The following is a 27,066-nucleotide window of genomic DNA, read 5'->3' on the forward strand; positions in this document are numbered from 1 at the left end:
ACCAGACCTGCTGGTTAATGATCTTGCCCATAAGTAATGTTTTAACCACAGAGTAGCTTTTGTTTGCTTCAGAAGCCACAAAGCCAAGGAGGAAGTGTAGGAGAACATGGGCAGGATGGTGGCCAGCAGCCTCCTGACCTCATCTTTTTCCGCCACGCGGGGATTGGTGGCCCTGCCTGGGACAGGGTTTAAATTCCCTGAGGTCTGAGATGTCAGACAGTCAGGGGATGAGGAGAGGAATCCAGAGCTGCTGAGAGCTGCTGCTGGCATCACGAAGAGCACTTTTGGCACAGCTGACCCCTCCAGCATCAGAAAAGGTAATTTTTTTCTTTGCCTTTTTTTTTTCCCTGACACGGGCTGTTCTGTCTGCAGCTTTAGTGTAAGGAAGTGTTGGGCAGGAGATCTTTGAAAACTGCTTCACTAGCCAGGGGGTCTTTGATGTGGAAAAACAACAACAACAACAACAACAACACAAAAGGTGTACTTTTTATAGAAGCAAGGTTGCTTTAGCAATGGAAGGTATTACTCCTAATCACAACTGTCAACCTGTCCGGTGACGACCTTGGGAGGGGGTTTTTGCAAACCCTGCCACTGGATCAGGTGCTGGAATCTCAAAGCTGGTGCCTGAACACAGAAAGTTTCCTCCCTCCTGTGAGCACTGCCTGGCAGGTTCCCTGTTTCTCCTGGCTGCACGTTTCTGGCTGGGATGGGACACACACACACCCCCTTTGCTGTTGAACTCTTGGGGTTGCAGTGCCTCTCCTAGCGTGTCCTGTCTCAGGGCCAGCTTTGCTCATCCATTTTAAATGTGCCCTGAGCAGCTTTTCTTTCCTGCTGGGATTTATTAAAGTTCTAGATGCCTCTTGCTCATCAGTAAATTGGTTTCATTTCTCAGAGATCTTCTTTATCGTGGGAACTGGGTGGTCAGCACCAACATTTCCTGTAGCTCAGCACTATCCTAATTTAATTCAGGAATCACTCATTTATTAAATTGCTAAAACTGCAAGGAGAGCAGATATTTCACTTCACCTCTTGCTTGGTAACACGGGTTATTCTGTTCAAACTTCTGCAAACAAAGGTCTATCAATAAGAGCAGTTTATGTTCCTATAACCTGAGTTTACTCACAGGGACTCCAGTTAATCAACCTGAGCACAAGCTTTTCAAAATAACTGAAAAGAGAAACCAAGCTCAGTTGGCCTTGCCCTGTCTCTTCTGACAAAATGATGTTCTGTGGACATTGTGACCTTTATTGCAGTGTTTTTTCACCAAGCTTTTCCTTTGCCAGGGCAAGATGGCAGAGCCTGCTCACCTTGGCAGTGTGGCTACTCTCAGCACTCCTCAGGAGCTGGTTTTTAAATTCCTGCAGCTTTTGAGTGGCTCGGTCCTTAGAAAACCAGTTGGGTGCAGGGTGGTGATAAAAGGCAGAGGAAAAAGATTGGCCCGGGCAGGTTGAATCCTTAGCAGAAAGCTGGGGAAGCACAGCCAGAGAAAGAAAAAGCCAATGGCATTTTTGGTGGCATTTTACTTTGTTGATTCGCTGTTTTCCAAATATTTCTTAGGTAAAGCATCACAATGAAGGTGGCAGTTCTGTGCTTATGCCTCATCAGCATCACTGCTGCATGGCCAGTGAGTACCTCACAGCTGCAGAGCAGCAACCAGCTGCATGTTTTCTTTGCTCCTTCACAAAAAATCAGTACTGACAGATGCTTTTTTTCTCCCTTTCAAGGTGAGCAAACTCAAGCAGCATGCCACGTCTGCCAGCTCAGAAGAAAAACACGTAAGCTCCTTTTGTCTCTTCATTTTCTTGAAGAAATCCTTCTTTGTTCTATTCCCCCCCACCCCAATACACTTTGATACTCGTTTTATGACTGCAGCTGCTTGCAGGACATGTCCTCACTTGGCTGGTATGAGCCAGTTTCTCAGGTAGACAAAGCAGAGAGCCAACTGATGTGTGTAGTCTTCTGTGATGTTAGGCATCCTGCTTGTGGACTTTCATCAGTTGTAACTCTGGACCAGCACTAGAAACCTTGTTTCTTAATTAAAAAGGCGTAAGCTGTGGCAATATCTGGTGTTGGAAGAGCAGTTTATTCCAGTTCCCTTGATTTGTATTATTTTTTTGGAGTGGTGCAAGTGAACTGTATTAGTCTTGTATATAGCTATTTAATTTATAATCCTTCACCAGCTGCTACCCATGTAAAATCAATGATTTGCTCTGAGAATCAGCTACTGAGTGTCCTCACCACATGGGAGATAAATCACTCTTGGGAAAAGGACCTGAGGATCAATAGAAAAAATGGGCATTAGAAGTAACTCCCAATTTCCTTCAAACAAGCTGGAGAAACTGATCTGAAATTCCTCAGGCTCTGCCAGTGGGAGAGGCACATCTTCTGTGTTGGGTATAATGTTCAGCTGGGATCGTGGCTTGTTCTGATCTGTTCCTCTTCCCACTGCCATGAATTGCTGAGGACACATCCTGCACAAAAGGAGAGTGTGTTGCCTGAAAAGCAAGTCATAGAATCACAGAATGGTTAGGGTTGGAAGGGACCTGAAATATCATGAGGTTGCAACCTCCCTGCTGTGAGGCAGGAACACCTCCCACCAGAGTTAGAGGTGGTGATGGAAGCAGCTTTCCCTGCTCCTGTATGCTCCTTTGGGGACTAACCTCATCCTTTTTTTCTTCTCTGGAAGGACCCCCGGGGCCATCACTCACACAGACATCACCACCACCAGGTGAATTCTCAGTCTTGGGAGAGACTGCAGCAACCACAGGATGACCTGGCATCACCTCAGCAGGTACAGGCAGAGAAAGCAAAGCACCTCTCAGTGCCAAGATTTGGGCCTTAGGATGAAGTACTTGATGAATAGTTAACATGCTGATCAACTCTTCATGCCTTTGTGTGCTAATAGTGAGTTTTATCTTGTTTTCAGGCTCTTTACTCTTCAGAAGAAAGTGTGGATGTCCCAGTACAACTGGTAAGTGTGCTGAACAGGAGAGTGTCAGTTGAGTTCTGCAGGGCAGGCAGTGCACAGCAGCCCTCCTCTTCCTCCATCAGGTTCCCGTGGTCACGTCTCTCCCTAAATCAAACAAAACTTCAGGCAGGGTGAGACAAATTCAGAGCAATCTCTGCACGTAGCTCCTCAACAGTGCACAAGCAGGACAGGTACCAATCTGCACAGCTGACCTGTAGGTTCATTAGCCTGATGCCTCATAAATGTTTTCCAGCACTTCCCTGGTGTGTCAAGCAAGAGCCATGAAGATGCAGAGGATGACGACGATGACAGTGATTCCAATGACACAGATGAATCCGATGAGGTCATCACTGGTTTTCCCACAGACATTCCAGTAACTGTACCCTTCCCTCCTTTCCCTTTCACCCGGGGAGACAACGCTGGCAGAGGAGACAGCGTGGGCTACAGGGTGAGGGCAAAAGCCGCAGTGCTGAAGTCCAGCAAACTCCTCAAAGCTGCAAAAAAGGTAAATAACGCTGAGCAGAGGGACCCAGGCCTTTTGGAAAAGGGGTAGGGAACCTGAAAATGGACCTGCTGTTTCATTTTGAAAAGCATTGGTGGGGGGAAAGCAGGCATGAGGGAAGGAATGTGTTTCCTTTCTCTGGTACCCCACGTCAGAGGGGTGTCAGTGAGCTGAGGCAAGAGTGCTGGCCCCTGCTGCTGCTGCAAGCCACCCAACGCTGCCGTTTGCACTGCCAAAGTTGTCCTTGCACAAGTGACACCTGAGGCAAGGATCAAACCTGAGCCTCTCATCAGGTGAAAGGTTCATCTCACTCCATAAAAGACCGATGTTTCTCCAGGCAGAGCTGTGTCACGCAGGCTTGAAGTCCCCCCACAGCCTTGGCAGCTTGGTTTGGTGCAGTTAGGGCAGCACGTGTGGAGAGATCAGTCCCTCGGGAGTGTTAGAGATGAAATGTAGGGTTGTTCTCACATCCTAGTGTTAGAAGCACAGTGTTGGGGTTTTTTTATCTATACCCTAGTGTTAGGAATATAATAGTTTGTTGAAGAGAGAAGTGAGATCTCTGCATGTTCCAATGACACCAGGAGTGGTTTCTGGTCCGAGAAACTGAGGGACTGAATTGGGCTCCATCTGGGGGATCCCAACACGGAGCAGGATTGATGGCCAAGATCAGACCCAACGAAGCCACTTCTGTCCTGCTCCTCGGGGCAGGATGGCACCAGGGGGTGCAGATCCTTGTGGTGATTGGGAAGGCAGCCAAGGGGGCAAGGAAGGTCAGAATTAGACCTTAAAAGGTAAAAAGTAACCTCCTAGAATGGGATGTGCCAACAGGGGTGGGAAACTTCTAGGATGGGCTGTAAACCCTGGAGTGCCCAGCCCGTGGGGAAAGAGGGGAGGGAACTTTGGGAATAGGGAATATAAACCGTTCTTCACCTCACTGTGGGTGGGCCTGCTGGTTTAGGTCACCCATTCTGGCACGAGTGTAAACACCCTGTGCTTGGCTGAGGGATCCGTGGGGGCCTGGTCATCGGCGCCACAAACGTTTCTCCCAGGAATGACACTGGCGTTTGTTTTCGGACAGCTCTTGGCGTACGGTGCCAGCGAGGAGGAGGATGAGAGCGCCCTGGATGCAGCCAGCCAGCAAGCAGAGCTCTCCCGGGAGGCTCCTGCTGCCCAAGGCTTCCTGAGGAAGCATGGCATCGGCTGGGAACGGGCGGACAAGTGGCAGCGGCAGGACAGCAGCGAGCTAGAGGGGAAGCGGCGTGACGGGAGCTCGGAAAACGACAGCAGGCAGAAATTCGACAGCCACGAGGTGGAAGGAGATGGCAGCAAGGCTGGTGCCAGAGGGGACAGCCACCAGAGCACGGAAAGCAGGGAGAGCCTCCCGGCTGGGCTCCCCGAGGACAACAGCAACCAAACGCTGGAGAGCGCCGAGGACGCGGGCGATCACCGCAGCATCGACACCAACGAGGTCACCCTCTGAAGGGGGACACGGGCCGCGCTTCCCTGCTTCTCCAGTTCCTGCCTGCGGGCAGGGGGGGGTCACCGTTCGTCTGCCTAGAGCGTGCCGGCTTGCCGGGTGCGGGAAGCTCCCTTCTTCTCCTCCTTTCCCGGGGTGCGGGCCAGCTCCTCTCCCCAGCGCGCTGCCTCGCTCGGAGGCGCCGGGGGCTGAGGCCGAGGCTGCCGGGCCCGTGGAGCCCGCGGTTCCTCGAGCCGCGAGCGGATGGAAATAAAACAACACCCAGAACCCTGTGCCTGCCTTACGTGTTGGCTGCGGTGGGGTGGGGGGTGGGGAGTTTCTCTGCTGCCGCGGCGCAGTTCGCGAAGCGGGGAAAACGCCTCGGGGGGGAGGGGGGGGGGGGGGGGGGAGGTTGGGGGGGCTCCCTTTGGCTTTGAGGGGCGGGGAGCAGCGAGCCCGCCGCGGGCACCCGCTGCCGGCCCCTCCGGAGGAGCCGGAAGGCTCGGGGCTGGGCTTCGGGGCTGGGCTGGGGCCTCCGAGGGGAGAGCCGAGCGGCCCCGCGGCACCGAGCCGCCCGCGCTCCCGCTGCCGAGGGCGGGCAGCCCGGCCGGCTCCAGCCCCTCCGCCCCCGGGCTCGGCGGGCGGGGACGGGGCGGGGGCGCGGGGCTGATGGCGGGGCGCGGGGCCCGGCGGCTCGGGCGGGAGCAGCTGGAGCTGGAGCGGCTGGGCCGGGCCGGTTCCTGCCCGCCGCCGTCGCCGCCGCCCTCCGCCTGCTCGCGGCAGGCCTGGAGCCGGGATAACCCGGGCTTCGAGCCCGAGGAAGAAGCGGGAGCGGCGGCCGGGCCGGTGCTGGAGATGATGGAGGTGGAGTGGGGCAGCGGCGCGGCGGGGCAGGGCGAGGGCCGGCGGCGGCTGCCGGCGGGGCGCGGCGGGGCCGAGGGAGCCAGCCGGCTGCCGGGGCTGCCCGACGGCAGCGCGGCCCCCCGGGCGGGCTGGGCCAAGCGCCTGGCGCGGCGACTGCGAGGTGAGAGCCTGGGCACCCCCCGCCCGTCCCCGCGCCCCTCCGCGCCGTTCCCTGCGGGCTGTCGCCGGGGGGAACGCTGCGGGGCGGCTTCGGGTCCCTTTCTTGCGTTGCTTCCGCCCACCCCGTTGCTGCCTGTCTTCTTTCTTTCTTTCTTTCTTTCTTTCTTTCTTTCTTTCTTTCTTTCTTTCTTTCTTTCTTTCTTTCTTTCTTTCTTTCTTTCTTTCTTTCTTTCTTTCTTTCTTTCTTTCTCTCTCTTTCTCTCTTTCTTTCTCTCTTTCTCTCTCTCTCTCTCTTTCTGTCTGTCTTTCTCTCTTTCTCTCTTTCTCTCTCTCTTTCTCTCTTTCTCTCTTTCTCTCTCTTTCTCTCTTTCTGTCTGTCTTTCTCTCTTTCTCTCTCTCTTTCTCTCTTTCTCTCTCTCTTTCTCTCTTTCTCTCTTTCTCTCTCTTTCTCTCTTTCTCTCTTTCTGTCTGTCTTTCTTTCTGTCTTTCCCGCCTCCTGGCTGCCCATCGTGGCTTCCCCCTGGCTGTGGCCCCGCTTAGTCACGCGTCCCCGTGTCCTGGTTCCTGCCCGGGCTGTGCCCCTCGCACAAATGCAGCCGCACCTTTCCTGCTTTTCCTCTCCCCCCCCCCAGTTCTCCCTCCCGGCAGCTTTCAGCCTAAGGGACAACCCCGAGTACTCGGATACGTGTGGCTTTTCTGACCCAACTCCAGGTCTCGGAGCAGAATTCTTGTCTTTCTCTCTGTGCTGTAAAAGGAGGTGGTTAGGGTGGCATTCGTGCTCAGCGTGAGGTCGAGAGGCTGTTTCATGGAGCTTTGCCGCTCTGCAAGGCTGCACAGAGCCTTGGAGCTGCTGAGAGCAGCCCTTGGTTGAGCACACAGCTGGTGCCTGGAGAAACACGGTGGGATGAATAACCAGGAGCACCTCTCACGGGCATTTAAAGTGTCCTTTTAACCTTCCTGTGCTCGGCTGGCCCTGCACAGGCTTCATTTGACACAGCAGAGGAGGTGCTGGATGGCAAGTTGTTGACATCCAAGTTTTTGACAGCACGTGTGAGAGAAACCCCCCTTCCTTTTCAGAGAAGCTTAAAATGCCATCATCAAATCACGGGGGTTTTATACGAAGGGCTACATGTCAGACAAAATCTGTGTCCTTACAAAGCTGCAGGAAAAGTAAACTGTATTTAGACAATAAACTTTCTTCTTCTAAAATGTGGATTTTCGGAAGTGATAGGTGGTACTGGCTGGCATTGCACCAGCAAGTGTCACAATTAACTTGATTTTAAGCAGGGACTTGAAAACCAGGCTGTTGTATGTCCCGTGTGTCTTCACTTTGATTTTGATCTGCACTCAAAAATCATTTGCTGTAATGATTTCTCTGGCTTCAGCTGTCTTGCACCAAAATAAATCCCTCTTGATCATTGCAGTGTTGTCCTTGGATGCCAGACAGGCTCGCAGAGATTATGGAATAGAGCATGTTTTCTTTTCAGCAGATTTTATGGGGAGAGTGTTCAAGGAACTAAGTCCCATCCTAACAAGAGGCCAGAATGGCCAAGAAAAAATATCAGTGCTAATTATGTGTTATGCATGAGCTGGCACTGCTCTGTTTGGAGTCCTCAGTGATGTGTTTAGAGACACATAAATGCCTAGGAAAGGAGCTGCTTCATGTGAAGAAAGTGAAGCTGTTTTATAAACATTCTTATCAAAGCAGACTTCAGGTGCACCTTTTGGACTAGTTGTTGGCAAGAAGGAGCCTCCTGTCTGTGCTTTTAAGTGTGGTGAAAAATAGTGGTGTTCAAACAGGAGGTGAGAGTGACAGTGATGACTTGGCTGTAGTTGCTCCTCTTTCATCTCAGACCTGGTTTCTGAGGTGATACTGTAAAGAAATTATCCACTCTAGTGATGTCCAAAAAGCCAGGTCAGCGTGTCCTTATTTTAGGATGAAGAAGAATTAAATGGAAGATTCTAACAGCTGATGTATTGAGTCTTAAAACCTAAGCAAAACATAACAGAAAACCTAGGCTAATTCAACTTACTGTGAAATCACTTCTTTAACATGCTGAAATACCCTCCCTCAAGCTGGAAGGACCATCTCCTCACAAAAGCCCCCACCCTCTGAGCATGTGTAGTGAGTAGAAACGCTGCTGCTTTAAGTGGAAGCCAAGAGCTTGTTAACCAATTGTAGAATGATAGATTGGTTTGGGTGGGACGGGACCCTAAAGATCATCTAGTTCCAACCCCCTGCATGGGCAGGGACACCTCCCACCAGACCAGGTTGCTCCAAGCCCCATCCAACCTGCCCTTCAGCACTGCCAGGGATGGGGCAGCCACAGCTTCCCTGGGCAACCTGGGCCAGGGTCTCACCACCCTCACACTCAAGAATTTCCTTCTTATGTCTAACATAAATCTTCCCTCCTCCAGTTTTAATCCATTCCCCCTTGTCCTCTCCCTCCCTGCCCTTGTCCCAAGCCCCTCCCCAGCTTTCCTGGAGCCCCTTCAGGCACTGGAAGGTGCTCTAAGGTCTCCCTGGAGCCTTCTCTTCTCCAGGCTGAACAGCCCCAGCTCTCTCAGCCTGTCTCCAGAGCAGAGCTGCTCCAGCCCTCTGATCATCTTCATGGCCTCCTCTGGACTCTCTCCAGGAGCTCCATGTCCTTCTTACACTGGGGACTCCAGAGCTGGACACAGCACTCCAGGTGGGGTCTCACCAGAGCAGAGCAGAGGGGCAGAATCCCCTCCCTGGCCCTGCTGCCCACGCTGCTGGTGCTGCAGCCCAGGACAGGGTTGGTTTCTGGGCTCCAGCGCACGGTGCCGCCTCATGTTGAGCTTCTCCTCCACCATCACCCCCAGGTCCTTCTCCTCAGGGCTGCTCTCAATCCGTTCTCCACCCAACATGACTTTGTGCCCTGACTCAGGTGCAGGACCTTACAGTGGGGTAAATAGACCCGGTTTTGGGACAACACTAGGACTGATTCTGTTGTTGGTTTCTGAGCCATTTTGAACCTGAATGCAGAGCTTGGTAAGTTTTAGTCTAAGGTCCGTGTATTTGCAAGTGGAAAGAAAGTCCATCAAGCAGGTTTTCCCCCCACACACCCATGAGATACCATTGGAATGAAGGCTTGGTGGGATGTTGTGTTGAATCATCCAGCTGGGGGGCTGGTGTGTGGCTGTAGCTTGAACTTTTAATTTCTGCTTTCAGGCTGAAAGATGAGGACCACTTTTGTCATGGTAACACGATGGATCCTTTCAACTGCTGTGGTTCTCTTTATGCTGCTGGGCCTGAGCCTGTCAATCAAGTGTGGATAGGATGCCATGAGGATCTCTGATGACTGGAAAATGGCATACTCAGTGCTCAGTTTTATTTGAAGGTGGCTGGAGGAAAATTAGCACAGACTGATTTCATGAAATTCTGTTTTGCTACAAAGATTTCAAGGAGAGGGATTCATCCTTTGGATATCAAAAGTGATGCTGTTACCCTGGCTAAACAAGCTGCCACTCAGCAAGTGCAGGACATTGAATGGCAGCTTGTACTTTATTTGCTGTCAGCTGTAAAGTAAAAATGCAGAGCATTTCAGGTAATGAGATTTTGTTAATTGCAACCATCAGAGACACTGTAACAGGAGTTAGGAAGTGAATGAAAAGTCAGATACTTCAGACTATCTGTAGTTTAGGTTCTTCTCTTTGGAGAGAGTTCTTTTCTTTAGGTTCTTTTCTCTTTGAAAGGAATCTTGTGGATTCTTTTCAGATTCTAGCATGAGTCTCTGTGAAGTAGCCTTAGTCCCCCTAGTTTTGCAGCTCTCTTCAACAAACATCCCAGATGCTGGAGGGAGAGGAGGGGTGACCGTTCAGCTCCATTAAGGAGAAAGTTGTCAAGGCTTTTAATGGATTAAGAGCAAAATCCACTTCCAGAGCCAGCCATTTGCATTTGATAATTTTTCCTTGACACCTCTGCTGGGTTCCTACACTCTTTGAGGAAGCCCTTTGACTACAGAATCAGTATGAGAGAATTGATAGTTGCAGATTTGTTGGGTACTATAAAGACTACATAAATTCTGTCCAGAAGTTCAAAAATAGCAAATTTCTATAAAGACTGAAGATGATTTGGGCTAGAAATGGTACATTTTTGGTACTTGCAGTAGATGTCAAATCCAGCATTGCTTACTGCTACTATTCTTCATGCATCTGAAACAATATTCTAATAAGACCAAAAAGGGTAATAATGTTGATATCTTCTAAAAACCTGGCACCTAATGAATGCTTCAAGGGAGCTGACAGGGAAATTCAGATTTCATTTAACACCAAGAGAATTGTCTGATCTCTGGTGCTGGGTTTTTTTTGTGTTTGTTTCGTTGTTTTTTGGGGTTTTTTTCCTTCACGTGTAACTTAGTTCCTTGCTGACTGACTCCTGATGTCCCCAGAGCAGGGTCTGTCACCCAGCATGCAGAAAGATGATCCACACACAGAGTCAAGGTACTTGCTCTAATGTCCAGTTCTGTGCATAAAAGGGAGCAGGGTGGCTTCCCAAAACACAGGGGCTACTTCTGTACATAGAATCATAGAATCATAGGGGTTGGAAGGGACCTCGAAAGATCATATAGTCCAACCCCCCCGCCAGAGCAGGGTCACCTAGAGTACATCACACGCAGTGTTTTCTACCCAGTGTTCCAGGCTGTAACCAGGTTAAGTTGTGGGGAGTGTTCTTTTCCATCCCTTTTGTCTTGTCTTGCAGGCTTACGTCTCAAGGTTGTGTTGTTGTTGACTGCTTGGGATGTGTTGTTCTCCAATTCTTGCTGTTTCAGTGTTATCACAGAATCACAGAGTGGTGGGGTTGGAAGGGAGCTCTGCAGATCATCTAGTCCAAACCCCCTGATAGAGCAGATCCCACAGGAACACATCCAGGTGGGTTTGGAAGGGCTCCAGGGATGGGGACTCCACAGCCTCCCTGGGCAGCTTGTTCCAGGGCTCTGGTGCCCTCAGAGCAAACAAGTATTTTCTCAGGTTAAACCTCCTGTGTTCCAGCTTGTGCCCATTGCCCCTTGTCCTGTCCCTGGACGCCCCTAAGAAGAATCTGGCCCCGTCCTCCTGACACCCCCTGGAGGTATTTGTAAGCACTGATGAGCTCCCCCCTCAGCCTCCTTTTCTCCAAGCTGAACAGCCCCAGCTCTCTCAGCCTTCTCATAACAGGGCAGATGCTCCAATCCCTTCAGCATCCCAGTGTCCCTGTGCTGCCTCTCTCCAGGAGCTCCTTGTCCTTCTGGAGCTGGGGAGCCCAGAGCTGCACACAGGGCTCCAGGTGAGGCCTTCCCAAGGCAGAGGAGAGGGGCAGGAGAACCTCCCTGACCTGCTGGCCACTCTTCTTGATGTCCCCCAGGGTGGCATTGGCCCTCTTGGCTGCCAGGGCACATTGCTGGCTCAGGGTCAGCCTGTTGTCCACCAGGTCTTTTCCCCCAGTGCTGCCTTCCAGCAGGTCACCTATAACCTCTACTGGTTCTGTTATGCAAGCTCTGCTTTTATTCTACCTGTCTCTTTGTTCTGTTCTATGTGACTTTCCCCCAAAATTTTCCTTACTCCAGTTAATAACTGACATCACTAACAATATTCTAATATGCCAGAAGTTGAGCTTGTGAGCTTCCTGCTCTCCACATTTCTTCTTGGTGAGTCATGTGCTGACAGCCAAGACTCTGCTCTCTCGCCAGCTGAGCTCATTCCCTGTTCCAGCCTTTTCTTCCTCCCTTCTGTAATGTTTTCCTGCCTTTATTATGAGGGTTGCTAGTGCAACGTGGGGCTGTGTTAGAGGCTGAACTTGTTGAGGTCTTTAGTATTTAGTGACTCTGGAAATGTTTTCATTTTTCTGTCTTCAGGAATGAAGGTGAGGATTTGGCATCCTGTATGCTAAAGCTGCAGTCTGAAGCTGTAAATTTTCAGACTTGGCCTTAAAGAACAGCTTTGAAAATGCTCTCTTGTTTTGGGGACTGACAGTGGTGAAGGTTTTAAGCTACTAATACAGGAGTGTTAAAAGAGATTAATGCGAAGACTCTTCATGCTTGCTGTGCCTGTGCAGGAGAAGTTTCCTGGTTGACTTTGTGGTTAGGTCACAACTTAAAAATGTGGCAGCTGAAAGGCTTCTGAAAACATCTAACACTTCTTTCTGGTTTGTTGGGTTTTTTTTCTGAATGCACCCATGTCTGCTGGAAGAGAAAAAAACCCTCCTCATTCCCATCTCTTTGTTAGCAAGTGAAGTTCTGCAGTGGGCAGATTAGCCCTTTGTCTGCCTTAAGTCTTACAGCAGGGGTTGCAAAGCAACTCGGCTCTTCCTTCTTGTCAGCTTTGTGACATGTTCTGGCTGTCCCCTGACTTCAAATTGCTGCCCTGTGTTTGCTGGATCCAAGATTTTCTCCTAGGGAGTCTGAGTTTACTTCCTCACCGTCTGCTGAGAACCTGAAGGGTGTTTGAAAAGGTTGGCTGTTTAAGATACCTGAAAAGGAAAAGGGTGGAAGTTTGGTGTGCTTGCTTAAGAGGGAGGTTTTCTCTCTATATGCTTTCCCTCCCACCATCCACTAGGGTCAAATTGCCTCGTTTTATTTAGGCTTAAATGAAGAGAAGTTCCTTAAAGGGAGCAGTTGAGGGCTGAGCAGCAGCAGCTGATCCTAGCTTTTTTCTGTTCTTTATTAGGCATAGGAAAGAAGTCTGGTGCTTACTAACTGCTTTCTATTCTCAGATGGTTGTTTCTTTGAGAGACTCCATTTAAAAGATACTTTCACTTTTCTGTTACCCTTTTGGAAGGTCTCAACAAAGTTTGAATAACTTCCCTTAGAGTGTCTTCTTGAGAGAAGGCCAAGGGAGGTTCTCCTCCCCCTCTGCTCTGCCCAGGTGAGACCACATCTGGAGTGTTGTGTCCAGTTCTGGGCTCCCCAGTTCAAGAGGGACAAGGATCTACTGGAGAGAGTCCAGTGGAGGCTACAAGGATGATGAAGGGGCTTGGAACATCTCTCCTGTGAAGAAAGGCTGAGAGACCTGGGGCTGTTTAATCTTGAGAGGAGAAGGCTGAGAGGGGATCTTAGTAATGTCTGTAAATATCTGAGGAGTGGGTGTCAAGAGGACAGGGCCAGTCTCTTTTTGGTGGTGCCCAATAATAGGACAAGGAACAATGGGTATAAAGCTACAACACAGGAAGTTCTACCTCAACATGAGGAGAAACTTCTCTACTGTGAGGGTGACAGAGCCCTGGGACAGGCTGCCCAGAGAGGTTGTGGAGTCTCCTTCTCTGGAGACTTTCAAGACCTGCCTGGATGTGTTCCTGTGTGATCTGCTCTAGGGGATCCTGCTGCAGCAGGGGGGTTGTACTAGATGATCTCCAGAGCTCCCTTCCAGCCCCTAAGATTCTGTGATTCTATGACTGCCAAGTGTAATAGGAAGGTAGTAGCAGGCAGAAATCATTTAGCTGATGCAGCAGAGAAAGAAAGAATGTAGAAACACCAAGATCTTTGCTGTCTCTCTGTTGGACATGCCTTGTCTATCTGGGAGAGGAACGTTATGATTTGTTTTCTTTGAAAATACGTTGACTGACACAGCCTCCTTTCAGGTAGAAAGTTAGTTAAGACTGCTAATAAAGGTTTGATACTGAACGTGCAGTTTCATTCTTGGTGTTTAAAAAAAAACAAACCTCAAACCCTGCAATTCATCCCTTGAAGGACAGTTATCTGTGTGTCTATATATACTTGTTATCTCTTTTGATACCATGTGGTTTTAAGGGACAGCACTTCTGGCTCATCTTCAGCAGGTTCTGTTTAGAGTTCTGAGCTGTTAGAGTTCTGAGATGTGACTAAATTATTATGGGATCTCTTGAATAGCTCATGGTGCCTCAGACCCTGTTCAGCCTGTGGAAGTTGTTTTCACTTGAACTTGGATCAGTTTAAAATCCATGGAAGAGCCTGCAGCAGACATGACATAGGTTAAGCTTTCCAAACCACTTCACTTATCATGTCTTGTGTACCTGGTATCAGACATCTGTGTACATTGTTGTGTATGCCTTCCTTTTCAGGTCTGTGGGGAACAAGGCTCATGGAAGAAAGCAACACCAGCAGAGAGAGATACCTGAGAAGTGTCTTACGAGAATTGGTCACATACATCATTTTCCTTGTGGTCTTGTGTGTCTGTAAGTACCTGTTCAGCATCACTGCTTCCAGTTCTGCACTGTCTGTTTGCTGCTTGGGATTCCAGAATGAAGGCTGTTGCAGTGAAGGTTCTCTTCAGTTGAAGAAGAATTAATAATGGGCAGGCATGTAGGCAAATATTTGGAATTCAACCTTTCTCTTGGTTCTGTCCATGGGTTGTTGCTTGAGATTGAAAATACTGCCATTTCCTGTGTTTTAACAAGTTTGGAACCTTTAAACAGGGTAATAAGAAGCTTATTCTTTGTTTTTAGGGAGCATTTAAAAAAATGTAACACATTTTTAAATTTGAATTCCATGAATTAAATGGAAGACACGGCAGTGTCCTGCTTCTGCTGTGCATTTTGAAATCACCCAACAGAACTGTTAAATGTGAAGAGCAGGAATTAGTCATCCAGGACAAAAGAATGAAATCACAGATGTTGAAATTTATCAGCATGTTTACAGATCATTTTAAGATGAAAAGCTCTCAGTTGTAGCTGGGAAAGCAGAGATAATGCTGGCTGCTTAGAAATACCTGATAAGCTGTGGTGCTGGAGGTTTTTTAACACACCTGCAGGCTGTATATGCTCAAGTGTGTGTGGGTCACAGCTGGACACTTCCATGACTTAAGTGTGTCTTTTGTTTTGTTGTCTGTGATGCCATGTGAAGTTGTGCCCGGGGTAGTGTAACAGTTCTGAGAGCTGTCCTCTTTTTCTTAAGCTCAGGAGGGTGAGTGGACAGTGAGATGGATGGAGAACTGGGGTGTGATCAACAGGGCAGAGTCCAGCTGGAGAGCTGGGACTTGTGGTGTGCCCCAGGGCTCAGTGCTGGGCCCAGTCTTACTCAGCATCTTCATCAGTGACCTGGCTGAGGGGATGGAGTGCATCCTCAGCAAGGTTGCTGATGATATGAAACTGGGAGGATTGGCTGATAGATTGGAGGGTTGTGTGGCCATCCAGTGAGCTGTAGACAGACTGGAGAGCTGGGCAGAGAGGAACCTAATGAGGTTCAACAAGAGTAAGTGTAGAGTCCTGCACCTGGGGAGGAAAACCACCATGCACTGGTATAGCTCAGGGGCTGACCTGCTAGAAAGCAGCCCCATGGAGAAAGACCTTGGGGTCCTAGTTGACAAGAAGTTATCCATGGGACAGCAATGTGCCCTCAAGACCAAGAGAGCCAATAGTATCCTGGGATGCATTAAGAACAGTGTGTCCAGCCAGTCAAGGGGAGTTCTCCTCCCCCTCTACTCTGCCCTGGTAAGACCACATCTGGAGTGTTGTGTCCATTTCTGGGATCCCCGGTTCAGGAGGGACAGGGATCTACTGAAAAAAGTCCAACAGAGGCTACAAGGATGATGAAGGGACTGGAACACCTGCCTTATGAGGAAAGTCTGAGAGACCTGGGGCTGTTTAGTCTTGAGAAGACTTAAGAGGGGACCTTATTAATGTCTACAAATACCTGAAGGGTGGATGTCAAGAATGGGCCAGCCTCTGTTCAGTGGTGCCCTGTGATAGGATGAGGTGAAATGGCACCAAGTGACAACACAGGAGGTTCCAACTCAACATGAGGAGGAGCTTCTTTACTGTGAGGGTGACAGAGCCCTGGGACAGGCTGCCCAGAGAGGTTGTGGAGTCTCCTTCTCTGGAGAGTTTCAAGACCCATCTGGACACGTTCCTGTGTGACCTGCCCTGGGTGTTCCTGCTGCAGCAGGGGGGTTGGACTTGGTGATCTTCACAGGTCCCTTCCAACCCCTATGATTCTATGTTTCTATGATGCTGGCCTTGAGAACTTAAAGCCCAGATACAATTCTGCTTCAAGCTTTCTAGGGTTTTTACCTTAATAGTGAAAACAAGACATATTCATCTATTTGCTTAAAAGTTAGCAAGGCAATGCCAAGCAGAACTTAGTATGGGATTGTGAAATAAATGTTTTATTTGGTTACTTGAGAGAATAACAACAAAATCTGTATGCATTAAGTTACTGCATCTTTAGAAGGCTGGCATGCTTCAAGCCCCCAGTTTTCAGGGTGGCAGTTCTGTTCTAAGTGCCTGAAATGTCTGTGAGAGTTGTTTTTTTTTTTTGTGAGATAAGTTGGAGTGGAAAAGAAAATGTAAAAACTACATTGGTCGAGTGGCCCTGAGAGCAAGTTTGCCTTGCTTGTCTGGAGTAGTGTGACTAAAAAACCCCAAATTTTATCCCCTTGACAGAACTGTTTGGGTGTTGTACTGCAAGCATGGTTATATGGTAAAGATCATGAGGTTTTTTTTCCATCCTGAGTCCTATAGAATCTTTAGTGTAAGACTGCTTGTGGCTGGCATGCTGTACCACCCTGAGGGGTGTAGCAGTGATGGGACCTAAATTAAAATCAAGTTAAATGGGTTTCAGTGGGAAAAGTTAGTCCCCAGGCTGCTAAGAAATTGTTTTGCTGTGGAAAAAGATTTGGGGGAACAGAATAAAGGAAAAGGATGGCATGCTGGATATCTACAGGTACTGCTAATTCATTAGTGTTTTTTGAAGTGCTGTCCTTTTCAATTTTACATGTAAGCAATGACTATGGGCCACTGGTCTGTGGCTTGGCATGTCCTAGGAAAGTCAGTGCAGGCTAAATGCTGTGGGAATTTCACAGAATCACAGCATCTTAGGGGTTGGAAGGGACCTGGAAAGATCCTCCAGTCCAACCCCCCTGCCGGAGCAGGGTCACCCAGAACACATCACACAGGAACGTGTCCAGGTGGGTTTGGAATGTCTCCAGAGAAGGAGACACAACCTCTCTGGGCAGCCTGTCCCAGGGCTCTGTCACCCTCACAGTAACTGACTTTTAGGGTGAGACACTTGTCTGATACTTATTAATGTTTCTAATGAAAGCAGCTGACTTCCAATTGGAATTTACAAATATATGGTTTATTAAAAGGATAAATAACACCATTTGGGGCAGGAGGTTCAAAGAAGGTAACCAGGAAACAACAATAGCAATCGTAATAATAGAAAATAATGGAAAAACAACAATAATACTGTGCTAAGGTAACTTCAGTGAACACCAACAGCAGCAACACCCCACTGATTGAAGCAATAGCAATAAGGAGAAAGGAAAAGAATGGGAAAGGAGCAGATGAAGAGTGCACCTAAGAGATGGTTAAAGGGATGGGGGCCAGGTAGATGGGCAAGGAAGGATTAAGGGCAAACAAATCTTCTTTACACAAGTCCCAAGTTGGTCAGCTGTTTTATAGGTTTTGTGAGAAACGTTTGTGGCGCCGATGACCAGGCCCCCACGGATCCCTCAGCCAAGCACAGGGTGTTTACACTCGTGCCAGAATGGGTGACCTAAACCAGCAGGCCCACCCACAGTGAGGTGAAGAACGGTTTATATTCCCTGTTCCCCAAGTTCCCTCCCCTCTTTCCCCACGGGCTGGGCACTCCAGGGTTTACAGCCCATCCTAGAAGTTTCCCACCCCTGTTGACACATCCCATTCCAGCAGGTGCTTTTTACCTTTTAAGGTCTAATTCTGACCTTCCTTGCCCCCTTGGCTGCCTTCCCAATCACCACAACGCTCTGCACCCACTGGTGCCATCCTGCCCCGAGGAGCAGGACAGAAGTGGCTTCGTTGGGTCTGATCTTGGCCATCAATCCTGCTCCGTGTTGGGATCCCCCAGATGGAGCCCAGTGAAGTCCCTCGGTTTCTTGGACCATAAACCACTCCTGGTGTCCTTGGAAGGTGCAGAGATCTCACTTCTCTCTTAAGCAAACTATTATATTCCTAACACTAGGGTATAGATAAAAAAAAAACCAACCATGTGCTTCTAACACTAGGATGTGAAAACAACCCTACATTTCATCTCTAACACTCCCGAGGGACTGATCTCTCCACACGTGCTGCCCTAACTGCACCAAACCAAGCTGCCAAGGCTGTGGGGGGACTTCAACCCTACATTTGATCCCTAACAGTTTTCACTGTCTTCCTGCCTAACTGGCAGACAGGTTTAACCACGCTGTGAGGGCAGGAGCAGCAGTGACAGCAGAGTCCCCCTGATGGCCCGTGGTCCAGCTGGACGGCCACTCATCATCCTCACAGGCAGGTGGAGCTCGCCAGGAGCTCACAGGAGCTGGCAGGCACTTCTCCAGCACTCCCAGGGAACAGCAGTATTCCTTTAGGCTGACTGACCCTATCTCCCTTAGTCTCTTCAGAAAGCCAGCAGACCTCTCTGCCCACTGACCAGCAGCACTGCCCCAGCATTCCCAAAAGCCAGCAGGAGCCTGGCTGCTGCAGTCCTTTCTAGAAGTTGTCCCAAGGTATTTCCCCATGCTGGATTGGGCTTCACCCTCTTCCCGGGGCTACAATCCCATCACTGAAGGGTTGGCAGCAGTCTCTGGGCAGCACTTCACAACAGTGTTTCCAGTGGATTCCCACCACAGGATTCCCTGTCTCCAGCATGGAGCCCAGTCTGCAGGTTGTGGCAAGGAGGAGAGGGCAGACAGGCAAAGTCCCCATGCAGGTCATGGGCAGCCATGTTGTGCTCACTCACTGCCTTGTGAGACATGTCGTTTTTAGGAGAGGGGCACTGTCTCCTCTATGATGTTTACGTGGAACCTCCTGTGCTCCAGTTTGCACCCATTGCCCCTTGTCCTATCACTGGACATCACTGAACAAAGCCTGGCTCTGTCCTGAAACTCCCCCTTAACATATTTGTAAACACTGATGAGGTCACCCCTCAGTCTCCTCTTCTCCAAGCTCAAGAGACCCAGCTCCCTCAGCCTTTCCTCATCAGGGAGATGTTCCACTCCCTCCATCATCTTTGTGGCTCTGCCCTGGACTCTTTCAAGCAGTTCCCTGTCCTTCTTGAACTGAGGGGCCCAGAACTGGACACAATATTCCAGATGTGGCCTCACCAGGGCAGAACAGAGGGGTAGGAGAACCTCCCTTGACCTACTAACCACCCCCTTTCTAATACACCCCAGGATGCCATTGGCCTTCTTGGCCACAAGGGCACATTGCTGGCTCATGGTCATCCTCCTGTCCACCAGGACCCCCAGGTCCCTTTCTCCTACACTGCTCTCCAGCAGCTCAGCCCCCAGCCTGTACTGATCCATGGGCTTATTCTTCCCCAGATGCAAGACTCTGCACTTGCCCTTGTTGCATTTCATCAAGTTCCTTCCCGCCTTGTACTCTTGTGTTTTGGAGAGTACATACTGAGAGAGAATCCAGCTGTTGCACAACCATGGGATGCATCCCACGTGCCACAGCAGAAGCCTATTAAAAATAGTTCTTGTTCTCCAGTTGCTAAAAGGACCACATTTTATAACCTATGCTCTGTGGACCTTAGGCTTGGCCCAGAGTAAGGAAAAGAAGTAACACACAGTCATGAGAGGAGATTCTCTGGGAAGGACTGGACATCTTGGGGGCAGTTGAGTTGCCTAACCGTAGGTAGCAAATGGCAGTCACAGGGCCCTGAGATGTCCTGATTGACCATCATCATCTGCTTGAGCAGGGCAGAGCTCTCCTGAGGTCTTGTGCCATCCGTGCCAGCTCCCTATGGATGGCTTGGAATACTGAAAGTCATCTAAAAAGGCACTAGCTGCCTCTCTTCAGGCTGCTGAATTGTGCCTTGGTTTATCTGGAAATCAGCTTTTGTAGAAGCATTAATAATAGAATGGGGTGTGGGAAGGAGAACTGAGTATTTTAAACTGATGGGTCACTCTGCTCTTCACTGCTCTCTGTATTTTAATCACAGTTGACTGATAAATCCTTCTTGGTGTGGATTTTGTTTTGCTCTGAAGCTTAAACTTTCCAGTGCAAAAATCTATACAAAGGCAAGTTGGTGCATTGAAAACAAGCAAAGTGCTTACTTCTTTTTCTTCTTTTCTCTTTCTCCTCACCCCTTTACCTCTCACTCCTTACAAATCTTTTGCAGTGACTTATGGCACAGTGAGTTCCAGTATGTACTATTACACAAGGGTTATGTCGCAGCTCTTCCTGGAAGCACCTGTATCAAAAATGGAGAAAACTGATTTCAAAACTTTATCCACCATGGAAGACTTCTGGAAGGTAATCTAGAAATTTCTGTGGCTGGGCCTTGCTTGTCCTGTCATGGCCTGTAAATTTAACCTGCATGATCATAGAATCACAGAACGGTTTGGGCTGGAAGGGACCTTAAAGATCATCCAGTTCCAACCCCCCTGCATGGGCAGGGACACCTCCCACTAGCTCAGGTTGCTCCAAGCCCCATCCAACCTGCCCTTCAACACTGCCAGGGATGGGGCAGCCACAGTTTCCCTGGACAACTTGTTCCAATGTGGACACCCTGTTCAAGTGAACCAGGATCTGTTTTCTAATGTGGGAGGGGTTGTGCATGTGTCACAGCTATGGGACAAAGGAGACCTTTAATATGTGAAAGTATAGAACCCAGGTCATGCTAGTGGGGCAGGGTAGGGACAAGGTTGTGGAATGTCTCTGGGGGACAGGTGACAGCAAGGGCCTGTGTCAGAAAAATTATCAGCTGCAATTCTAACACATCCATGGAATGAAGATTGTTACCCAGGGAGGGTGTGGCTGCCCCCTCCCTGGAGATGTTCAAGGCCAAGTTGGATGAGGCTTGTGCAGCCTGGTCTGGTGGGAGGTGTCCCTGCTCATGGCAGGAAAGTTGGAACCTGATGGTCCCTTCCAATCTTCACCACTCTATGATTCTATCTATAAAACCAGTGCTGGCCAAAGGCAAACTCAGGTTCTGTGTTCCTCCCCAGTTCACAGAAGGCCCTTTGCTGGATGGCCTTTACTGGGAGTTGTGGTACAACAACAAAACCATGGCAGAAAACAGAAGCTTCATTTATTATGAGAACCTGCTCCTAGGGGTGCCTCGCCTTCGGCAGCTGAAAGTCAGGAACGGTTCGTGCTCAGTACCTGAAGATTTAAAGGATGAAATCAAAGACTGCTATGATGTCTACTCTGTAGCTAATGAAGACACTGCTCCTTTTGGACTTCAGAATGGAACAGCGTACGTAGGATTCCTGTAGACACCTCTTCTTTTTTTTTAAATCTGACCTGGATGATTCTGAATTACACACTAAATCACTCGGCAGGTGGGACTCTGCCATGTCTTCTGTCTGTGGAGCAGGGAAACCCAGGGCAGCTGCCCCCTCTGCTTTTGGAGAGGCCCCGTGGAACATGCAGAGCACTGTGCTCTTGATCCACTGGAGTTCAGGTGCTGTCCTTGTGCCCGTGGTGGCTCCTGTGTGTGGGAGCCACGCTGAGGGCAGCACTGCACCTCATGAGGAGCAGCTCTGTAATTCCAGCTTGTATTGCTGCAGTGGGTCTCACTGAGTTGTCCTCCCTGGCTACAAATGGGAATGGCACTGCCTGTCTTGGAGGACAAGGTGTGAGTTGAACTGCAAAAGGTTTTGAAAGTGGAATGTAACTGTAAATGCAAATTTTCAGTCTTTCCCTAAGGGTAGAAATTCTGCGTGAGTGGGTTGATGTGTTCTCTTGTCGCAGTTAATATACTGGTGGCACATGGAATTATAGAAGGGTTTTGGGTAAAAGATTTTGTAAAAAGCCCCTCCCCAGCTCTTCTGTAACCCCTTCAGATACTGAAAGGTGCTCTAAGAGACTTCTCCAGGCTGAACAAACCCAACTCTCTCAGCCTTTCTTCACAGGAGAGGTGCACCTCTTTCTATCTTCGTTTCCTTGTGTTACTAAAAGGAATTCTGTAAGCTCTTTCTCCATGGAACATTAAAAATTTCTCCAAGTGCCTCTTAAATGAAGGCAGCTTTAAGTACCTAATTCTTTTTTTTTGCCAGGTTTTGTTCTTTGTAAGTTGCAAGAAAGACTAACGTGCTTCATTTCCCTTCCTTCTGAGCTAGTTGGACATACACCAATGAGAAGGATTTGAATGGGAGCAGCCACTGGGGTTTGATTGCTACCTACAGTGGGGCTGGCTACTACCAGGACCTCTCAAGGACCAGAGAAGTGACAGCTGTCCAGATTGCTAGCCTTAAGAAGAACCTGTGGCTGGACAGAGGGACCCGAGCAGCTTTCATTGATTTCTCTGTATACAATGCAAACATCAACCTATTCTGCGTTGTCAGGTATGAGCAGCCCCACTGTGCTCAGGGTGCACAGGGGAGGTTGCAGATTTCAGCTTTTCTGGTGGTTTTCTTGCTTTTGATGACATGGGGAAGTGTGGCTGGAAAGTGTCAGGCAGCAAAAGGACCTGGGGTCTCTAATTGACAAGAGGCTGAATATGCTCTGGACAAGGGGTCTGAGTGCACCCTCAGTCAGTTTGCAGACTATGCTAAGTTGGGCAGGAGTCTTGCTCTGCCTGAGGGTAGGAAGGCTCTGCAGAGGGACCTGGCCAGGCTGGATCCATGGGCCAAAGCCTGTTGTATGAGGTTCAACAAGGCCAAGTGCCAGGTCCTGCACTGGGGACACACCAACCCCAGGCAACCCTTGGGCTTGAGGAGGAGAGGCTGGAGAGCTGCTCAGCAGAAAGGGAGCTGGGGGTGCTGGGTGACAGCAGCTGAACATGAGCCAGCAGGGTGCCCAGGTGGCCAAGAAAGCCAACAGCATCCTGGCTTGTATCAGGAGTAGTGTGGCCAGCAGGAGTAGGGAAGTGATTGTCCCCCTGTACTGGGCACTGGTGAGGCTGCACCTTGAGTCCTGGGTGCAGTTCTGGGCCCCTCACTACAAGGACATTGAGAGGCTGGAGCAGACCCAAAGAAGGGCAACCAAGCTGGTGAAGGGCCTGTGAACAGAGGCTGAGGGAACTGGGTTGTTTAGCCTGGAGGAGAGGAGGCTGAGGGGAGACCCTATGGCTCTCTACACCTACCTGAAAGGAGGTTGTAGTGAGGTAGAGACTGGCCTCTTCTCCCATGTAAGAAGTGATAGGATGAGGAGAAGTGGCCCCAAGTTGTGTCAGGGGAGGTTTAGATTGGATATTAGAAAAAATTTCTTCATTGAAAAGATTGTCAGGCATTGGAATAGGCTGCCCAGGGAGGTGGTGGAGTCACCATCCCTGGATGTGTTGAAGGGTCGTTTGGATGTGGTGTTGGTGGAGATGGTTTAGGGGAGAACTTGGTAGAGTAGGGATGATGGTTGGACTCGGGGATCCCCAGGGGCTTTTCCAACCTGAAGGGTTCTATGATTCTGTGATTCTATGGGTAAGAGTGTATTTCCTGTAGAGGAGGCAGACAACTGAAGTGGCATGGCTCCCTTTCAGAGAAGTGGGACTGCACGGGGCAGCTGCACTCACTAGCTGGAGGCAAACAGGACCTTCCTGGTGCCACCATGGCTTGGGTGCAGTTTGCAGGGGACTTGGCCAGTGAGTTGGCTTAGTAATGTAATTGCATGGATCACAGAATCATGGAAGGATTTGAATTGGAGGGGACCTTCAAGACCATCCAGTCCCAACCCCCCTGCATGGGCAGGGACACCTCCCACCAACCCAGGTTGCTCCAAGCCCCATCCAACCTGCCCTTCAACACTGCCAGGGATGGGGCAGCCACAGCTTCCCTGGGCAACCTGGGCCAGGGTCTCACCACCTTCACACTCAGGAATCTCCTCCTCATGTCCAGCCTCAGTCTCCCCTCTTCCAGTTTTCATCCATTCCCCCTTGTCCTGTCACTACAAGCTCTTGTCCCAAGCCCCTCCCCAGCTTTCCTGGAGCCCCTTCAGGCACTGGAAGGTGCTCTAAGGTCTCCCTGGAGCCTTCTCTTCTCCAGGCTGAACAATCCAAACTCTTTCAGCCTGTCTCCAGAGCAGAGCTGCTCCAGCCCTCTGATCATCTTAGTGGCCTCATCTGGACTTGCTCCAGGAGCTCCATGTCCTTCCTGTGTTGTAGCCTCCAGACCTGGACATCAGTCTGTTTTCTCCTGATTCCTGAAGTGCTTTGGGCTTTAGTCAAAATTCAGTGCAGTCAGGTTAGCACCTTTTGTTCTGTGTGGTGTCATCTGAATTGTATGTGGGCTTTTGCCTGTTGCCATTATTTAAATAATTGTCTTAATAACACCATGTAACTAAGCAATGCTTGTCATCAATACTGTGTAAATGACTTTTTTTTTTTTCCCTTTGCTTTTTTTTTGAATCCAGGTTGTTAGTGGAGTTTCCAGCAACTGGAGGCCTTGTCACATCTTGGCAGTTTCAGCCAGTGAGACTGATTAACTACCTCTCCACTTTTGATTTTTTCCTGGCAGCCTGTGAGATGGCATTTTGTCTTTTTGTTCTCTATTATATGGTAGAAGAGATCTTAGAAATTCACATTCATAGACTGCACTACTTCAGAAGTCTCTGGAATTGCCTTGATATCCTTATCATTGTGGTAAGTGTCATAGAATCATCATAGAATCATCATAGAATCCTTTGGGCTGGAAGGGACCTGAAAGATCATCTAGATCCAACCCCCCTGCATGGGTAGGGACACCTCTCACTAGACCAGTAATCTTTTAATGAGGCTAAAATTGCTTTCTGAAATGCAATTTGTGGGAGGTGTTCATGACTCTGGTGGTTTTATTCCTATTGTGGGTTTACAGGCCATTATTAGGATGGATACTTCCAAGCTACTGAACTATTCTGTCTGAATAAGACAATTTTAGTCTGTGTTGTAATGTTGATATGTTTTCCAAACTTGTTTGTTCTTTCTTCTGTGGTTTCCACCTTTGCATCCTGGTGAGAAGTTCAAGTATTTGTCCAGTTTGCTTTTTCACAGGTTTTCTCTGTAAATGCACAACCATTATGGGAGGTAACAAACCTTCATATCTCTTCTACACATCTGATATCTCTGATAAAGATGATGGCAGTGGCTTTTGAGTAAGAGAAGCTGCTGTAAAGGAGTGATTTGCACTTGGAGGAAGGGGGACTGGGATCTGAGTGTTTGCAAAGAACCACAAAAAGATTTCTTGTTGTGTAATGGTGTTAAAATACTCCCCAGCTTGACACCCGGTTTGAAGAAGTCGCAGAGTGGGGGCAGCTGGCTAAAAATGGGGAGGTGGCAGAAAATCTGAGCTTTGAATTTAAAGCTACCTAATGTCATTCTCTCAGGACTTCTGTCAAGCTGTGCTTATCAAAGTATACAAAGAGGAGTTAATTACTCCTGAGTGAAAGGTGAGGAAACCTCTGCAGGCCCTGCAACTGCCTGGTCCCCTTATCACTGATGTGATAAATGATCAGCAGGGTTGACAGTGAGGGACTTAGTCTAAGTTTTTATCAGTGATTCCAGGCTCTGTGCAATCCCTAGCTGCTACTTTCCCATTTGAAACCTTTAACTTTGTAGTCAGGACACCCTGAAAACAATATATTTGCTTTCATTTCAAGCTCATGTGATGGTAGTGCTATAAAGAAGAGTAAGTTCCTCTTTGCTTAGCTTTATCTGACATGTGTAGCTAAAACAAGTCAGTTTTAGTCTCCTCATCACCTTTCATCAATGTGTGTGTTTCTTTTGTACCCAGCTCTCTCTGGTAGCTATAGGAATTAGCATCTACAGGACATCAACTGTTGACATGCTCCTGAAGAAGCTGCTGGAGGATCAGAACTCCTTCCCCAATTTTGAACCATTGGCATATTGGCAAGTGCAATTCAACAACGTTGCTGCAGTCACTGTGTTTTTTGTCTGGATTAAGGTAACTCCAAGACACACATCCCTATTCTAACATTCGAATGGACCAGGGCTCTGAGGCTTCTGTGATATATGAATTTGTGTTTTGGTCCTGCTTCTCCTAAAATTGGTCAAGCAGGAAGCACAGGTGTGGCTTCCTGCAGTTGAAAAGCAAAGCTGCAGGTTTAGTCAGCCCTTGTTTAAGCCTAGAGGATTTAGTCAGTGCTAGTGCTTTGTCACAGCACACACATAAAGAAGTGTTTGTATTACTCCTGACTTGCTAAGTCATTAATCCTTAATGGGTACTGCTTTTTCCTAGCCTGGTTTAACTATTCCCATTTTATCTACCCAAAACTTCTAAATTGTTAGAATGGCTGGTTAAGCTAGTCCAATTTGTTTGAAAACTAGATATATTACTTCAGTTAAGCTTAACTTCTCTCTTCTACTGCCTCCTTTCTAGTGATATTTTGTGCACATACTCATTTTCCTGTCCTCTTTGTGTATAAAGTTGCAGAGGAACATTTGGTTAATAAATTTTCCAACAGAGGAATGTGTAAGACCAATGATAAGTGGATTTCCACTCTGATATTCCAAACTGATACTTAGGGTTGTAAAGCAAGTTAGCTAACCTCCTACTATTTTGTGAGATAAAGTTGTTTCATCACAGTTTAAGGAATGAAGTGGTTCATTTGAAACAGTAAATGTTAAGCTGCAGAGTAAAAGAATAATACAGATTGTAGGGGACCTCAGAAAGTCTCTAGTCCAACCACCTGCTCAGAGCAAAGTCATTGTGAGAGGTTTTGTTCTGGCACTTTACTCCTTCGTAACTAACATCTTCTTTGAAGGTAAAGAGAGAGAAACAGGGGTTGGGAAACATTTTGGTAACAGTACTCTGAAGCCAGAGTGTCAAATAGAAACCCCACACCCAAGCCAGAAGCTGCTGTTCGCACAGAATTTCCCTCACATTTTCAAGCCTGTGTTTTTAGGAAGTGATGCATTTATAAATGTGAATTACCTGCCTTTGTCTCCAGTCAGATTCAGTGAGACATCTCACGTGTGAAAGGCTGGAGAGGGACTGTGTTAAGGAATGATTGTCTAACTTACCTTTACAGTTGTCGTTGTGTTTTGTTGTGTTTTTGTTTTTTTTCTTCTTTTAACAGCTTTTCAAATTTGTTAACTTCAACAGAACAATGAGTCAGTTATCCACGACCATGTCTCGTTGTGTCAAAGATGTCCTTGGCTTTGCTATTATGTTTTTCATTATCTTCTTAGCCTATGCTCAGTTGGCCTATCTTGTCTTTGGCACTCAAGTCGATGACTTCAGCACTTTCCAGGACTGCATGTAAGTAAAAGAATTTTAAAAATGCCAAGAATTTCTCAGTACCTAGGT

The 27,066-nt window shown here is 48.6% G+C and overlaps 2 protein-coding genes across 2 annotated transcripts in view; both read left to right on the plus strand.

Annotated features, from left to right (window-relative positions):
- Window positions 1–229: 229 nt before the first annotated feature.
- SPP1 (secreted phosphoprotein 1) lies at window positions 230–5,209 on the plus strand. The gene is made up of 7 exons (XM_051618824.1): window positions 230–317; window positions 1,561–1,627; window positions 1,728–1,778; window positions 2,690–2,794; window positions 2,930–2,974; window positions 3,225–3,476; window positions 4,552–5,209. The coding sequence occupies exons 2-7, from the start codon at window positions 1,574–1,576 to the stop codon at window positions 4,951–4,953; spliced, it is 909 nt and encodes a 302-aa protein (XP_051474784.1). The 5' UTR covers window positions 230–317; window positions 1,561–1,573; the 3' UTR covers window positions 4,954–5,209.
- Window positions 5,210–5,596: 387 nt separating this feature from the next.
- The window catches only part of PKD2 (polycystin 2, transient receptor potential cation channel), a 33,575-nt gene continuing 12,105 nt past the window's right edge, over window positions 5,597–27,066 (plus strand). The window contains exons 1-8 of the mRNA XM_051618778.1: window positions 5,597–5,953; window positions 13,988–14,101; window positions 20,007–20,140; window positions 20,836–21,086; window positions 21,952–22,176; window positions 24,176–24,404; window positions 25,531–25,701; window positions 26,837–27,018. Coding sequence (XP_051474738.1) covers window positions 5,599–5,953; window positions 13,988–14,101; window positions 20,007–20,140; window positions 20,836–21,086; window positions 21,952–22,176; window positions 24,176–24,404; window positions 25,531–25,701; window positions 26,837–27,018 — 1,661 coding nt within the window. The 5' untranslated portion in view covers window positions 5,597–5,598. The remainder of the gene's footprint in view (window positions 5,954–13,987; window positions 14,102–20,006; window positions 20,141–20,835; window positions 21,087–21,951; window positions 22,177–24,175; window positions 24,405–25,530; window positions 25,702–26,836; window positions 27,019–27,066) is intronic.

This window comes from Apus apus, chromosome 4, assembly GCF_020740795.1.
Source record: "Apus apus isolate bApuApu2 chromosome 4, bApuApu2.pri.cur, whole genome shotgun sequence".
Taxonomy (NCBI): domain Eukaryota; kingdom Metazoa; phylum Chordata; class Aves; order Apodiformes; family Apodidae; genus Apus; species Apus apus.